At 39.2% G+C, this 17,706-nt stretch overlaps 1 protein-coding gene across 2 annotated transcripts; it reads left to right on the top strand.

Moving 5' to 3' along the window:
- The first annotated feature begins 110 nt into the window (after positions 1-110).
- On the top strand, positions 111-16,955 carry atg3 (autophagy related 3). 2 transcript variants are annotated; one of them, XM_031302358.2, is made up of 12 exons: positions 111-338; positions 1,011-1,052; positions 1,175-1,224; positions 1,632-1,702; positions 4,143-4,250; positions 6,084-6,136; positions 7,908-7,998; positions 8,090-8,124; positions 8,224-8,376; positions 8,758-8,885; positions 13,203-13,271; positions 16,071-16,955. In XM_031302358.2, the coding sequence occupies exons 1-12, from the start codon at positions 267-269 to the stop codon at positions 16,150-16,152; spliced, it is 954 nt and encodes a 317-aa protein (XP_031158218.1). In that variant the 5' UTR covers positions 111-266; the 3' UTR covers positions 16,153-16,955. The 2 variants fall into 2 exon arrangements, with proteins under 2 accessions (XP_031158218.1, XP_031158217.1); XM_031302357.2 differs by having other exon boundaries at positions 6,081-6,136.
- Positions 16,956-17,706: the final 751 nt, after the last annotated feature.

The following is a 17,706-nucleotide window of genomic DNA, read 5'->3' as shown; positions in this document are numbered from 1 at the left end:
AACAATAACAGGGACGCCACTTTGCATCTAATGTAGCAACAGAGCCCCTTTTATAATCAACAAACTAGGCGCTATTTCAACGACCGTTTTAACGCGCATTTACAGTATGTCATCCCCACCCACACTTCTCGTGAGATTCGGATACCGGAAGTGTTTACACGTATCATGTGATTTGCTCTTGTTGGCACTGTGCTTGAGTAGCTATAATAATTTTCACGTTACGGTTTTGAAGAACCTTGGGTTTTATCTAAAGGGAACTCTACAAGATGCAGAACGTGATAAACACAGTAAAAGGGACAGCTCTCGGTGTGGCTGAGTTTCTCACTCCAGTGTTGAAGGTAAACTTCCATTAACGTTACACGAGCTAGCTTGTGCTAGGTGGTGGCTACTATGAGATATACGGACATACACATGATCAACGCTATCCCCTATACTACAGTAACATGCGTCATTATTATTTTTGTTAGTGTTATCAATGGCACAAGTTGGATACCCTTAATGCAGGGTTTTCACCTTACGTTACTATTATAAGGCTTAGGAGCAGCACCCAAGCCGTTTTGGGCCATACCACTTAAACCTAAGCATCGAAACTAACTAAATTACTTTCCCCAGATCTAATGGTTCTAGTTGTTCCCCAGTGGAATTATGTAGCAAGTTTTGTCTTTAAGCTTTTTGGGGTGCTGTTTATTTATAATCTGCTTTTGCTTTTCCAACTATTTGTACACAGATATGAAAGTAGTAATAATGGTTAAAAATTATGTGAAATTGCATATGTTTGTTTTATTGAAAATCTTAAAAATTTTTGGGGGGAGGGCCTCCAAACCCCCCGCCAATACGTGCACCTAAGTCTTCCTCAAACTAAGGGAAAACGTAGCCCTAATGGAATATCGACCCTTTATAAAAGTATCTGCACAGCTCTTGTAAATACGCAGCACATTAGAGCTGGAGTTTAATGCTATATATCAAAATAGCATTAACTCTATGATACAGTTTTGATTTTGTTTTTACAGGAATCGAAATTCAAAGAGACTGGAGTCATTACACCAGAAGAGGTAAGAACATACAAATTCGGATTATGTGTTGTATTACCTTACTTTATCTAAATAGGTACTCAAAAATCATACAGACTATCTGTAAAAGTATGGATCATTAATCCTCTCTTTTTGTATTTTAGTTTGTAGCAGCTGGAGATCACATGGTTCACCATTGCCCCACATGGAAATGGTGAGTGTCCACTTCGAGGTGAATCACAGATATATGATTTCCTCATGGTAAGATCCCCCCTGAAATATGATTATTTGCTCTTGGAAGCATGATTGATGTTTGGGAGAGTGAGTTCAATGATTAACTTTCATATAGACAGAGGCCAGCAGTACTTAAAATTATTATTATTATTTTGTAATTATTTAGAAAAAAGTTTGTTTTTACCCTATAGTACCACAACGGTGATGTTTGCTCATATATTGGACTAGAGCTGTGTAGTATGGATAAGAAAGGCTATTACCGTTAAATTGTAATATACTTACGTTAAACATCCATTTTCAAAAATATCTGTATATGTGTAGAAAGGGCCTTAGTGAAGGTTAAAATAAGGATAAATATTTTATATCTGTGGTTCCATCTCCTGTCAGGGCCACTGGAGAAGAAGTCAAGGTGAAGCCATATTTACCCCAGGATAAACAGTTTCTCCTGACACGCAATGGTAAGAGGTGTATTTCATTAATTTTATCTTTTAGTTTTGTCATTGTTCTCCACTGAATTTGAATTCCACTCCACTATGCAAATCACTTTGTCACATCAACAATATGTATTTGTTACATTTAAAACTCCAGTTCCTCCATAAATTAAGTTAATTAAGTTCTCTAGCGAAGCAACTCTGCAAAATCCATGCATTTTACTTAATTTAATTTGCAGTGTGGCACACTGGCTGCATGTCTTTAAATTAAAGGAAAAGCATCTTTAAATTACTGTTTAAATAAAAATGAACTGTAAATTATTTTTGACAGGCATGTAATTGCATGACACATTATAAAATGTAAATAATGAAAAGTACATAATTTTAAAGGCTCCTGGATTTAATTTTAAACAATTTCTAATTAACACTGAACATTTAAATTCTTATTTCAGTGGCACAGTTCAGCCTCCATAAATGCAGATAGGGTCTTCTATAGCCCTTTTCACACTGCATTCTTTTAGCCCAGGGTTAACTCAAGCTCAGGCCTTTACGATTCACACTGTATTCTACTAGCCTTGGGTTTAGTGTCAGTTGGTCATGTAACGTTAACATTCCTTTAGCCCCATTTCAACTTTTAGCCCCAGGCTACCCCTTTAGCAGGGGTTTGAAAGGGTTAACCCTAATTGATCGACTCGGCTACACAACCCATGTCGATGTTCACCTCCAAAGTTGACATAGAGGTAGTTAAAAAGCTGCCTGTGAAAACCAGCGTTAGAACAGTACGAAAAAGTAGGTCTTGCACATTTCGCGATTGTGAGAAAAATGTACTTCGTGGAAATGGGCGTGTCCTATGTCATGTGATTCAGATTGGTTTTTACAAACAAGTCGTGTATATAAGGTTTTTAAATATGCGATGTGTAATGTGGGAGTTATAGGCAAAAACATGTTTAACGTCATAGGGCCACCTAGTGGTCCACATGTGTAATTTTTGGTATGTGAGGTGTATGATGCATTCTACATCTACCCTGAAAATTGAAGTTGCTCACATGAGTTTAAGGCTATGTTTAGACGGAAATGATCTGAAGAGAAACCGCAAAAGTGGCGTTGAGTTCTCACTTTTTATTCCGCGTTTAGACAAGAGTTTTGGGGGGGAAATCTGCGTGCATATGGTGACGCAAAAGTGTGTGAAATTCGATGTAGTATGCATGCCAGGCGGCTAGGTGGCACTGCCCCACAACACCACCAAGGCCGCGTGCCTACGTAGAACCTTCCTTCTACTTCTCTCCTTAGTAGCGCAAAACCAAAACATGTCGAAGCAAACAACAAAAGCTTGTCTGGAAAGACGAGGAGGTGGAGTTGCATGTTTGTCTGATGATGACCAGCACAGTCGACCGTGATGAGCCACAGCACAGCACCCACGGGAGCACTACCAATATCCTGAGCCTCGCAGCCCTTCAGCCGCTGCTTGAGAGCGAGAGGCAGCGGGCAGAGGAGGCTGAAGCAGACCCTCCTCTCTCTCTCTCTTTCTCTTCATGCAGACAGAGGTCCTATCATGCAGATAGAGGTCCAATAGACCACGTTGTAGCCTGCTCTGGCTCAAATGAATAGCTTACATATGGTCATCGAACTATAACAACCTTATCCACATTGTTGAAATCATTTAATTATTGAGCCATTACATTGAAAATCTTTTAGATAACAGGAACCTATAATTTCTATAGCCTACTCCGTAACAACAGACTACTTGGACTCCTTTTTCTCGTCTCTCTCCACACCACTGTCTTCAGACTTTTGCATTTTTACCCTTTAGACGGTAACGCGACAGTGGAGCCGCATAAACGAAAGGCACATCCAATAAAATATTTTTCGTTTTCACCCGCGAGCGTCATCATGTAAACAGGGCCTAAGAGGTGAATCCAAACATGGTTCCAATAGACCACGCCACTTTAACGACTCAGTACACCATTGTAGGCATGGCCTCAGGAGTGGCCCTAGATGGTACGTGGTAATTGTTATGCATTGCTCCCCGCTTGTGACCCAGGTAATCTCTGAATTGTCATGGCCAGGGATATACCCATGTTGACTGGCTTGGTTTGAATTTCCAAAAGAAGGGTTGAACACTGGTGAGATAACCAGGGCCCAACCCTGGCCATTGGTGTGAAAGAGAGGTATTAGTAGTTTTTCAGGGGATATACCCACAAATTAGGCTAAACCTGCTCCAGTAGTTTTCTGTACTTTGAAGCTGTTCAGCTCTTTATTCTCTGTTTTGAAAATGCTACTGGTTGCAGCTTGTCTTAAGCATCCCTTAAATTAAATTTGGCAGCCTCCAAAGACATTTTTTTAGAAAAACTATTATTGTTAACACATTTTATATTAAAACACCATTACTGGCCAACTTAGGTCACCATTGAGAGCTGTACCTTTTTTTTAACCTTCTCTTGTTTGTCACTCTTTTGTGGTCTTGCAGTTCCCTGTTACAAGCGTTGTAAACAGATGGAGTATTCAGATGAGCTGGAAGCCATCATAGAGGAGGATGATGGAGATGGGGGCTGGGTGGACACTTACCACAACTCAGGTTGGACACCATCTCTCAACATCCATACATTGCATTTATCCTGAGCATGGCTGCATTAAGTTCAGTTTTTCAAAGCCAGAAACCCACATTGGTTGGACCAATATGCAGGTGGGGTGGCAGCAAATTTGATAAATTAACATTTGTATTTGCTCTTGAAAATACATAAAAACTTAAATTCACACTAGGGCTACACGATTTGAAGAAAAAGTCATATTGCCATTGCGCAAGAGCCTCGGTCCTAGCCTCATCACTGTCGTACCAATAATGACGTTAAATCCAACCCTCTCGTGTAATATTGCTTGCTGAAACATTCTACACTTGTGATACTCACGTGACCATACACGACACACGCGCTACTACCTAAACAGACTGATTAGTCATCTTTTGTGGACATTGTTCCGACGGCAGCTCTTAATACATTGATGGGGATGCGTAATTCAGAGGGCAGATTCGACGTATATTCAACACAGAACCATCAATCAGGCATTAGTGAGAGTGAGAACAGCAGGTGCTAATGAGTGACTGAGTGGTGAAGCAAGAGAATATTGCGACCTCCGGTGAGCAGTGTCGGCCTTAGAGTAGTAGTGTTAATTTCGTCAGACGAGACGAGACTAAATATGTTCGTCAACGACCTTTTTTTCCATGACTAAGATGAGACGATGACAAGACTACACCAATGTCCAAAAACGCTGACTAAGACTAAATTAACATGCATTATTGTTGACGAAAAAAGACGAGACTAAAATGTTTTGGATAAAATAAAAACTAAGATAAAATCTCTCTTCATTTTCGTCTACAATCGTCTCTACTTTTTCATCATGAGATAGAACTAGTACAGTGCCCGTTTGGAGCACGTGCCTGTTCCAAACAGGCAAATTGCTGCTTGGTTCCCAGTATTTTACTCCCCACAACTTTATCTAACTAAGCGCGGTTCAATCAGGCGCAGCTCGGCTACGGCTCATCTAGAGATTCGACGTGTCCCCTTTTTTCGTCTAGCCGTCACACATCCAGGTAGCGATGTGGAAGGGAGGAAGCCCGGTTCAGCCTGCTGCAGAAGCCGCTACAGCGCATAGCAATGTGCCCCGGCCCCGGGCAAGGGAAGGAGACAGGCTTAGCCTGCTGGTAAAGACTAAAGATATGGTGGTATGTGGCTGGTAAAGATATGGTAAAACTTGACTAAAATCACGAGACATTTAGTCGACTAAAACTTGACTAACAAAAAAAGATATGTGAATGACTAAATATGACTAAAACTAACAAGGACATTTGGCACAAGACTAAGACTAAATTAAAAATAGGTGACAAAATTAACACTATAGAGTAGCAGCTGTGTGAGGGAAAAGCGAGAGGAAAAAGAGATAGCAAAGACAATATAAACTGAGTTAACAGTGAACAATAGTAGGGCTGCCACCTCTTAGTCGATTAGTCGACTAATCGGTCGTTTTGGTCTTAGTCGGACTAAGATTTCTTTAGTTTGAGTCATTTTTTATGGTTATTCATGCTTAATTACTCATTTCCAAGAAAATTATGAGCACATTTCTGGTAAGCACAAGATTTAAAGTGGTACTTTTGCAGGATTAATTGTGGATAAACTCAGTTTTACAGATGGTTCATTAACTACATTTATATTGTGCTTTTCTAGTCTTAACCACCTCTCAAAGAGCACAGCTCTGTCGATTACATCAACTAATCGATTAATCGACAAAATCATATAAATGTTAGTCGACTAAGAATTTCTTTAGTCGAGAACAGCCCTAAACAATAGAACAACAAGCTTCTTGCATGTCAATTCTAGTTCTTTTAACATTTCCTGACACTGCCGTGTTTCAGCAGGTGTGTTAGGAGTTACAGATGCTGTACAAGAAATTTCACTGGACAATATTAAGGTATGCTTCATAAATATTTTTGGTCTTTTGATTCTTTGATGAGAGAGAGAGAGAGAGAGAGAGAGAGAGAAATTAAGGACCGCCTACTCTGTGAACGAAACTACGTACTCATTCAAAGTATTTCTCATGTCACAGAAACCACTGAGAGTAAGTTGTGTGTTTTTGGATGTTATCATACTGTCATTGATGTGACGCTGTTTTTGTTCCGGTGCTCTTATATCCCTGGCTGTCTGGAAAACATTATTTTTTAGTTTCATAACACATCCCAGAATTCAACAATATTACTACAGACATTCCTGCTCTTATGTCGTCTCCTTTGGTTATTTATTAGTCTCACATTGCTAGAGCTATCTCCACAGCACTGAGTAAGCCAGCAAACTGAGTGGTCAAAGCAGCGGCTATGGAACGGTTTCATTTCCTATGCATTTTTTCACAATAAAAGTCACCCGTTATTTTGTTATTTAAATGCTTTTATTAAGAAGCGGCAAAATCAGGAAAAGTTTGGTCTTCATCTGCAGTAACGTGACACAACTCCTAAAAGCAAACAAAAAAACAGAGAGATTTAAAGTTAGAAGTTACAAATGTACTGAGAGCTCAACACACTGAGACTTTTAAAAACGTCTTTCTCTCCTGCACAGGTCCTTCTGCCCGTCTGTAGACATATGTCGGCACACAGACAGACTGTGGGCAGTGCTTTTTTTATTAGTCATTGCATGTTTCTAATGTATGATTTATGTGAGAGTAACAACAATTACAAACACACATACACTCACACACAAACAGCCCTTATGACTAGCCAGACTACATACAACATATACACTAGATGGCCATAAGTCAGTGGCCACACCTACTAATTATTGAGTTCAGGTGTTTCAGCCACACTCATTGCAGATGCATCAAATCCAGCACATAGCATCTCAATAGACAAACATTTAGAATTTAGAATGGTTCGTAAAGAGCTCAGTGAATCCAAATGTGGCACAGTCATAGGATGACACCTTCGCCAAGTCAGTTTGTGAATTTTCTGCCCAAATATATCTGCCCCAGTCAACTTTAAGTGCAATTATTTTGAAGTGGAAGTGCTTAGAAGCAACAACGGCCCAGCCACAAAGTGGTAGACCACGCAAACTCACAGAGCGGGATCCACGAGTGCATAGCAAATACACTCACAAAGTCTTCCCAGAACAGTGGTGGCTGTCTTTGCTGCAAAGGGGGGGGGTCCAACTCCATATTAATGCTCATGATTTTGGAATAAGATGACCAACAAGCTTATATACATAGTTGTGAGGGTCAGGTGTCCACTGACTTTTGCCATATAGTGTATCAAAAGTCACCCAAAACACCACTGTTGTAAAAGCATGTTTTTTACACTCTCTATTGGTATGTTCACATGTAGATAATATCAGGTTTATGTGTCCAGATTTACAGGTGTTTGTCTTTGAAACACCAGCCCCCACAATACAGTGGAAGTCAATGGAATTATGTTTGGGTTGCTCAAGGCATTGATAAATTACTCTATAAGATTAGTGCCCATTGCTGGTTGGTGCACCCCATCTTTTTTGAGTGGAGAATAATGGCCTCAGACTCAGAGGTGCTGTTCATTCTTGACCTAGGAATACATACTGTATACTGTGATAACATTTCTAATCTCAGGGTTAACTTACTTAGCTAATCCTGAAGCTTCCAACTGTATGGTCGTCTTCAGCAACAGCTGACAGCTGTTGTTGAAGTGTGTAGTTGCAAATGGGTCTTTTTAATTTCATTTCTCTAGGACAAAAATATGAATGCCACATCGGCAGCATGTTGTGGTGATGATGATGATAATGAAGATGATGAAGATGGAGAAGCAGCAGATATGGAAGGTACTCCTATCCAACCATTAATGAAGCAGTTATTTTGTTTCCTTCAGAAAGCCTGTTCTTTAATTTATGTTGTCCTTAATGCTGTTTTCAGAGTACGAGGAAAGTGGCCTGTTGGAAACAGATGAGGTAGACGTCAGAAAGGGCTGCAGCAGATCATTTATTGTGTGATCTAATACCAATTACCGTCATTCAAACTACCACCTTACACTTCTTTCCTCTGTCTAGGCGACCTTGGATACCAGTAAAATGGTTGAAACCAAAGCCAAAGCAGAGCCTGGTAGTGAAGATGCCATCCTTCAGACTAGAACATATGACCTGTACATCACATATGATAAATACTACCAGACCCCTCGACTCTGGCTGTTTGGATATGATGAAGTATGTACCTGGGCAAAATAGGACTTTATACCCCTGTTTATTCAAAAAAAAAAAAAAAGCCTGAAATAGTATACGCATGGAAGTGTTAATCTGTTCAATAGCAGAAGGGAGCCCTTTGTTATATATGAAAATGTAAAGCATATTCAGAAAATCTCAGATTTTATACAATTGACCATACTTTGTAGCAGTCAAGTGACATTTATTTTTAGGACATATACAGAGTTTTGATAATCAAGGAAACCAATGATGTGAAGTTGATATTCTTTTGCTAAGCTGCAGTACGTGTTTTTTTAAAACTAGGTTAGAGAAAGACAAACTAAACTCACATAGACACAGCACTAATAAACTATCCACTCATCAAGCTGTTGTGGCATTTCCCAGGATAGGCAACCGCTGACTGTAGAACAGATGTATGAGGACATCAGCCAGGACCATGTGAAGAAGACAGTCACCATTGAGAACCACCCCCACCTTCCCCCACCTGCCATGTGCTCTGTCCACCCCTGCAGGTAAAAAAGACCAATGGGGAAAAACCTTTCTTCTTTAGATGCCCACATGCAGGTAGAGTTTGAGAGCAATTTCACTGTCACTGTTGTGAGTTTTATATAGATCTTAAGTGTTTCCTGTATTCTATTTTTCCATAATGCCATACAGTTATTATTAATGCCATTATTAATATATACTAATAGTAATTAATAATATATATTAATATATAATTATAATAATATAATAAACCACCCAAGGGTGCAAACTATATGCCTATAAATGGTAAAATTAAAATCTTGCCCAGGCGTACTCAATTCAATCTAGGGGCTGATATGGCCAAAATCTTATATCCCGATATTCTGTAGGTCATTTCATATCTCGGTAACAATATATATCACAATATAGCATGTTTTCTGTTAATTCAATAAATAAATAGTTATAAGCCACATGGCAAAGTCTATTTTTGTATACTGCTGTATGAATTAAATACTTGATGATAAATGAAAAGGTCTGATTATTTTCTCATTTTTAACTCTACTGCGAAATTAACATAACATGCTAGGATCAGAATGTAATTCGTTGTCCAAATGACGTAAATATTGCCACCACGCAATTTGGTCGCTGGTTATTTGACATTGCGAGAGAAACGATATAGAAAAATATATGCGATAGACAATGTATATCATTTTGACGATATATATCGTTATATCACCCAAGTAGGGGTGTTGGATTAAATTGACCGATAAGGAATTAGCTTTAGCCTAGCCCCTAGCCTATCTTTCCCCGTCTTTGTTTACTCAACCCAGCCTGCAAGCACTTCCTGTCTGCTGAGCCGGGGTGATAGCCCCTGAGTGTATTGTAGCACTAATTTTTACTCTGTCTGAGAAAGATGAGATGTGACAGCAGAGTGGAGACCGCTTCTATAAAAACAAAAGTGCATATATGTTGCTTTGCCTGGCCATAAGCCCACAGCACATTACTTTAAGCATGCTCATTTTGAGTTTGAATACACAGTTGCTGATCAAATATAACCTTTTACCAAGTCAATGCAAGTTTAGCATGAATCAATGTTACCTTTTGTCTTTGATTTGCCTTTGCATGTTTACACTATTGCAAACAGCTTGATACAACCTTTTCAAATATATAAACTCCATAATCGTATACCCACTTTACTCTGCTTTCATGCCATAAATTTTTTGCCACACCGCCTTTATTAAACACACAGCAGACTGAAGTAGAGTTTTATTAGTTAACATATTAGCCTATATATTTAAACCTATATTTTAACTTGCACTATTGTATGTCTCATTTTTTACTTTTTTTATTTGTGATTTTCTGTTTTATAGAACGACTGCTTCTGTAATTGTTGTGCATCTGACAATAAATAACTTGAATCTTGAAACTAGATTCTGAAATTAGCACCCCTATGTACTGAATAGGAATACATTTTTAATCGGGAATCGTTTTGAACCAAGAATTGATTTTGAATTATATCATGACCCCAAGAATCAGAATCAAATTAGTCTCGCATTGCCAGACCTATTTCCACAGGGGAGTAAGGTCTGGCTACACAACACATACATTCTAGCATAGGAGGAAAAAACGCTCTCGGTTATTTGTATTTCTTTAAACCATTCACAATCATCTAAGCTCCAGACACAGCGACAGTGGCTCTGCAAAATAATCTCGTAAAGCAACTGCTTCTTATAACTTATTAATTAAAGTTAACTGTTTACACAATACAGTAACCCAAGCTATTTAAATTAGCTGGATACATGGTTAAACGTAATTTTCCCTTACCCAAACGTCCCAGTTAGATAGTAAATGCTGTATAAACATCTTCATTGTAAATCTGTACAATTGCCACAATTTGTTAGTTATTACTAGGGATGTCCCGATCAGGTTTTTTTGCCCTCGAGTCCGAGTCATTTGATTTTGAGTATCTACCGATACCGAGTCCCGATCCGATACTTCTATAATATATAAAAAAAAGAATAAAGAAGAGCGAAAAAACAGATCCAGGATGTTCCTTATTTTTTATTTAATTCACCTTATTTTAACATTCAACAACTCTGTTAACAAACAGAGCACTTCTGTTACATATCTCACAGTTTGCTATGGCAATGTTCTTGTCATCAACTTTATAATACCTCCAGACCGCAGACATACTCGCGCTTTCCGCTTCAAGCTGCTTCTACTTTGCCAGCATTTAACCAATAGCGTCTCTGCAACAAAGTGATGTCATGCCGCACGCGTTGCTGTTTCTGCGTGGAGTCAAAATGGTCTAACTCTGTGCCACCGCATAACTATAGATGTGTTAAAAAATAATGAGAATATATATACATACAGTGCCTGACAAAAGTCTTGTCGCTTATCTAAGTTGTAGGAACAACAAATAATAACTTGACTTGTAGTTGATCAATTGGAATCAGAAATGGTTTATATGAAAGGCAAAGGCTTCTGGATTATGCTTATTATACCAAAATAAAATTTTGTATCATTCATTGAGTTTTATCATTGAATTAGGACAGAAAGGTCAGATTTGGCTTGGACAAAAGTCTTGTTGTGTCTTTATATGATTCAACCAATCACAGATTAGAGTTTCACCTGTGACAAATACTGTAATTAACACATTCCTGGGTATGTATAAAAAGAACTCCAGCACACCAGACCTTCATGTGAAGTGCAACCTGACCTCTCACAACATGCCAAAGATTCAACCACAGACCAAAGTGCTGATCATCAAGATCCTGAAGACCAAGTCTGCTGCTGAGGTGGCAGACATCTTCAATGTATCCAAACGTCAAGTGGAAAGGATAAGAAAAAGATTTGAAGAAACTGGTGAAGTTCATGACAAGTCCAGGTCAGGCAGACCCCATAAGACAACTGTTCGAGAGGACCGTTTGTTGCTTTGACAGTCCAGGGCCAGCCCTTTTTCTGGGCTGGCCACCAGAAATCCCTGTATCTATAACAACAGTTTGTCGAATTCTCTCACGCAGTGGCCTCCATGGCCGAATTAGTGCTCACAAACCAGCATTAAACAGAAGACATCTAAAAAAGTGTGTTGCATTTGCAAAGGCCCACAGCTTGGTGAAAGGATGGACAGTGGAAAAGTGGCAGAAGGTTGATTTTTCTGATGAATCATCCATTGAACTGCATCCCAAATACTGCAGAAGACCTGTTGGAACCTGCATGGACCCAAGATTCACCCAGAAAACAGTCAAGTTTGGTGGAGGAAAAATCATGGTTTGGGGTTACATGCAGTATGGGGGTGTGCGAGAGATCTGCAGAGTGGATGGCAACATCAACAGCCTGAAGTATCAACAAATTATCGCTGCCCATTACATTCCAAACCACAAGAGAGGGCAAATTCTTCAGCAGGATGGCGCTCCTTGTCATACTTCAGCCTCCACATCAAAGTTCCTGAAAGCGAAGAAGGTCAAGGTGCTCCAGGATTGGCCAGCCCAGTCACCAGACATGAACATTATTGAGCATGTCTGGGGTAAGATAAAGGAGGAGGCTTGGAAGATGAAACCAACGAATCTTGATGAACTCTGGGAGTCCTGCAAGACTGCTTTCTTTGCTATTCCAGATGACTTCATCAATACGTTATTTGAGTCATTGCCGAGACGTATGGATGTAGTCCTCCAAGCTCATTTTCTTTTTCCCAAGGCACCATGACTTTACGTATGCTCTGATGTTATTGTAGCATGTTTGTGTATTCACAATAAAGTATAATTTCTACCGTACATTACTGTATTTTTGTATGCGACAAGACTTTTGTCCAAGCCAAATCTGACCTTTCTGTCCTAATTCAATGATAAAACTCAATGAATGATACAAAACTTTATTTTGGTATAATAAGTATAATCCAGAAGCCTTTGCCTTTCATATAAACGATTTCTGATTCCAATTGATCAACTACAAGTCAAGTTATTATTTGTTGTTCCTACAACTTAGATAAGCGACGAGACTTTTGTCAGGCACTGTATATCCGAGTCCTGATCGAGACGTAACGTCCGATTCCGATCGAGTCTGAAACCACGTGATCACGCCCGATTTCCGATCACGTGATCGGATCTGGACATCCCTAGTTACACACATTACACACCTGAAAATACACACCCACACAGGACCTATACATGCACTAAATGGAGAGATGTCAATTATCCATTATTTTTTACATGGAAACATGATTACATGTTTTTTCTTTATAGTGGTGTCTTAATGGATTTGAATAGGAGTGTTTGATAGTGTGACTGTGTGTTAAAAATGTTATTTTAGAGTTTTTCACAGACACTTACGTAAGAACCTCTGGCTGATCCACCCTTTACTTTCAGACATGCTGAAGTGATGAAAAAGATCATTGAGACTGTGGCAGAAGGGGGTGGAGAGCTGGGAGTGCATATGTATCCTTTCATGGTAATACCGGTTATGTCTGCTTCTTTGACTTATGCAACAATTATAGTTGACTGTTGTGGACACTTACGACGATATGTACTACTTGTGGCCTTTTTTAGGCATTAAACAGCCAAATTGTGTTTGTCTATTTTCTAATGGACCACTGACCCACCCCATGCACCACAGAAAATTGCTGTTTTCTACAGCAGTTTTATCACACAGTTAGCCAGTTCAAAAGAGTGAGTGAGATGGAAATGCAAGAAATATAAGATGCTTTGGAAAGTTATTATAGCGAAGCTCTCAGTTCAGTACCACAACATAAGACAAAAGAGCAGCAGCGACAGGCTGTCGCTGCTTATAAACTAACAGGCTGTTAGTTCTCACAAAAAAACGTACATTTTAGTTTCCCTCAGGTTCTCCTGCCTGTTTTTTCTTGACTGTTAATGGCTGACAGCAGCTCCTGTCTAGTGGGACATGATAGTTATTTACAGATCTAGTCAAATGAGGTTTAAAACTTACCAAAAATCTCCCACTGATCTTATATAATTTGTTCTATCACTGATCTTTTTGTTAAGCTGACATCAGGCTATTTAAGTAATGTTTCCTCACATGTAGCCTTCTTCTTGCACAATAACTTTATGCTTGCAGCTCCGACAGTGCCTTTTCTTCAAACAATACTCTAAGTTCAACAGCAGGAAAAATTATTATAATTTATATAATGGAGCACATCTGAAGCCGAGTGCTTACTTTACTGCAACGGCCAGGGTTCGATTCCAGCCTTAGGTGCTATGTTGCATGTCATACCCCTCTCGCTCCAGCCGTTTCCACTCTGCCTTTACTCTGTCAAATAAAGGCGAAAATGCCACACAAAATTTTTTACATCTGTTACCTCATAAAATACCCAGCTTAATTAACAAATTGCAGTGATGCAACATTTCACACCTCTGATGGTAATTTACAAGGTTCGTTTGGTTGCACAATGAAATGTAAGTTATACCCTCTTTATGCTACACACACACACATAGAACCATAAAATAATACAGTTACTTATAGAAATCCTTATATACATAAAGTATATACTTAGAGAGACTTTGGTTTCAAATGGGAATGAGGGTAGTGCAAAAGGTAGTGGTATGGTAATGTAATAAAACCAGTATAACAGAAAGTTCCAAGTCATTTTTTTAGTTAGAGTGCAGAGAATGAGGTGGAGTTGAGGAGTCTCACAGCTTGAGGAAAGAAGTGGATACTCCTGTATTGATTGCCAGACAGCAGCAGGGTGAATAGACTTGCTGGGGCGGGTATTGTCTTTTACCTCACTGATAACACTGATGCTTAGTAGATGGGTACCAATGATGTTCTTGGTGCTTCCCTGTAAAAGTTAACAATAACTTGGCAGGGGGATTTTGCCTTCATTAGTTTCCTTAGGAAATGCAGCTGTTTCTGAGTGTTCTTTACCAGGGTGGAGACGTGTGATGACCATGACAGGTTCTCTGGGATGCTGAATCCCAGGAACATAAACTGCTCAGTCGCTCCACCACAACACTTATGATGTAGACAAGGGTGTGTGTCTTAAGAACCACAGCGAGAGCTGCAATCATGATTTAGGTGCCACCCTAATCCAAGGAAAACTGCGGGGCGAGCAAACATAAGCACTCTGGGGAATAATTTTTTATTTATTTTTTTTTTTTTTTTAATAAGCTAAGCTAAGTTAGTAACAAGCATTTCTGGGACATGAATGCACACAGATGTCTGCATTTAACTCATCCTAAGCATTAGGAGCAGTGGACATACAGCGTCTGGGGAGCAGCCTGGGGTTCAGTGTCTTGCTCAAGGACACTTTGACATGTGGCCAGATGAGCCAATCTTGTGGTTGAGGGCTGACCCACTCTACCTCTGAGCCACAGCCACCCCAGCAGTAGGTTGTTCTCTGAGCACCACCCTGCAAGATTGTTAATTTCCCTGTGATATGAAGTCTGGTCATTGTTTGAAAATCAGCTAATGATGGTAGTGTCATCCACAATCTTCACAACAGAGTTCTATCCATGTCAGGGTACGTGTGAATGGGGTGAATGGTGCCTGTAGTGTGTAAAGTGCTTTAAATGGTCGCTAAGACTAGAAAAACATTCTATAAATGCAATCCATTTAGTAAATATCCTCCTTGGTGAGATTATTGAGGTCATTTTTGCCTGCTTGTATTGGGCCTTGTGATGTTCCATCTGTCCCAACACTTTGAACACTGGAAGATATCCCAACAACTAAGCGCATGATATTTGGTATGGATAATCATAGTGAGGTAATTGGTGACTACTAGACATTTTCTCTAGTGTCACCATCAGTTAAACCTGTTCACTTCTACACAAAAAATATCATGATGAAACAAATGATATAACAACATACAATTTCTGACTGAAAAATGTATATTGCTATATCATTTGTTTTCATTTGTTTCATCATTTATTTATTATATATATATATATCATATCTCCCTTATATCTTGGGTTGTATTGTACAATTGTACTGTGTGGGCCCATGTCATTTCCTCTACTGCTACATTGTTGTGGTATGGGTCTGATAACAGTATGTTTGTGGGATGGTTGCAGCTGCAAGGGGCCACTATTGGTGCTTTAGACTAATTCTAATACTAACCATATCCTTGCTAGTAACTTGGATTCTACTCATCATTTTACTGTTCATTTGAATACAAAGCCAATATACCTTGAGCACCAACATAATGTCACACCTACTGTGTTACTGTATTGTAATTTCTCTCAGTGCTCCTCTGTGTTTTCCTTAACTGAGACTTTCAGGTATCTTCTGATTTTCCTCAAGTTTGTCCAGGCCGTCATCCCCACAATAGAATACGACTACACAAGACACTTCACCATGTAGTTTCATAAATCTGCCTCTCTTAATGCAACATGGGAAAGATCAGCTCTTCTGCCTCTGTGATCAGATTATATCTGGTCTGGTCTGATTAGAACCAGTTTGTTGAGTGTTTGTATTACTCTGAGACACTTTGCGTGGGCGCAGGACATCGGGGAATGTTAGAGGTATGTGGCTAAACTGTTCTAACATTTTGGGAAACAGACTTGTTTTCCATGAAACCCAGAGTCAGATAAGAAGACCAATGTCAGTTTTATCTGTGTGCATTCAGTACAGTTACACGTGTTCTGTATAACTGTTGCTAGCCTAGCTATGGCATGAAAAGTGCAACTTTCATTAAAGTCAGAGCTGTCTTATTTTCATGTATCATTTAATTTCACCTGTTGCAAAATAGAAATGTGAAAAAAACAGGCTTGGATATATTGGAAGTAGCTTGCTATCAAGTTGTTGAATTATGTTTTTTTTACTTTTGACAAAGCTGGCTAGTAGTTTCTTTTTACTTCCAGTCTTTGTGCTAACCTAGGCCAACCACGTCCTGGACACCTCTTTACTGGATACACAGAAATGAAACTGATGTCCTTATTATCTGACTCTGGGTAAGGCTGCAGACAAGGCTTCGTCCCAAAGTTGGACAGTACATCTGATGTTTCTCTATAGGTTTAATGTTGTGACCACAATGTGGTGAGCTCTCATAAATTCCTTGTTAAGCTTTTGATGATGTTAATAAAATTCACCCCATTCCACACTGCTTTGCTGCTTGAAATGTAAGAGTCTATTTCAGAAAAATAAATGAACCCTGGTCATGCAAAGGGTCAGCTATTGCTGGAAACCAGGTTGATGAGAACAGTGAAACTCAACAACAGTAAAGTTGTGGGCCATAAAACCAAAACAATGAGCATGCCCTGTTCTACACCGTGGACCTTGACTGCCTTTTGTTATCCGTTTATGTACAGTACATCATTTGCCTGTACCACTACAAATAATATTCAGAAGAAAATATTTAAAATCTGTGGATTTGGACTTGGACAACTATTGGTAGGAAATGTATGTGTTCTTGCTAACATCACTGTCTAAAATGTTTCTGTACCTAACAGCAGCACTGATTGAAGTTTCTTGACTATTAACAATACTGTTCCCATGCCTTACTGCAGTGATTATTATTGCTTCCATTCTGATGCACTTTGTAGAAGGCATGGCTGAACCTCATTATTGCAAATCAGCTCTGTATGCCAGTTTGTCTTAATACTTCATTCTCTGAATGTATTGATGGCCAGGCCTTTTCTTTAACCCATGGTTCTTGTGGTTTGCTCATATGGTTTTTGTGTTTTACTTCAACTGGACAATTTTCCCCCTGTAGCTTGTAAAAAATCTTGAGACGGATTGACTTGTTTCTACAAGCAATGGTTTATCACTACCTGCTGTGTCTAAGAGCTGTGTGAAGGTTGGCTCTATCTATTGTGTTGCATTTTCACAAAACAAATGAATTATTTTATTGTCACAAGCCTCTTTGTGTACTTCAATAAACTATTCAATGAATTTCTGGTCTATTTTGTTGGTAAG

Source organism: Sander lucioperca, chromosome 24 (assembly GCF_008315115.2).
Source record: "Sander lucioperca isolate FBNREF2018 chromosome 24, SLUC_FBN_1.2, whole genome shotgun sequence".
Lineage (NCBI taxonomy): Eukaryota > Metazoa > Chordata > Actinopteri > Perciformes > Percidae > Sander > Sander lucioperca.
Note: the sequence above shows the minus strand (reverse complement) of the source record. Positions and strands in the feature narration are given on the sequence as shown.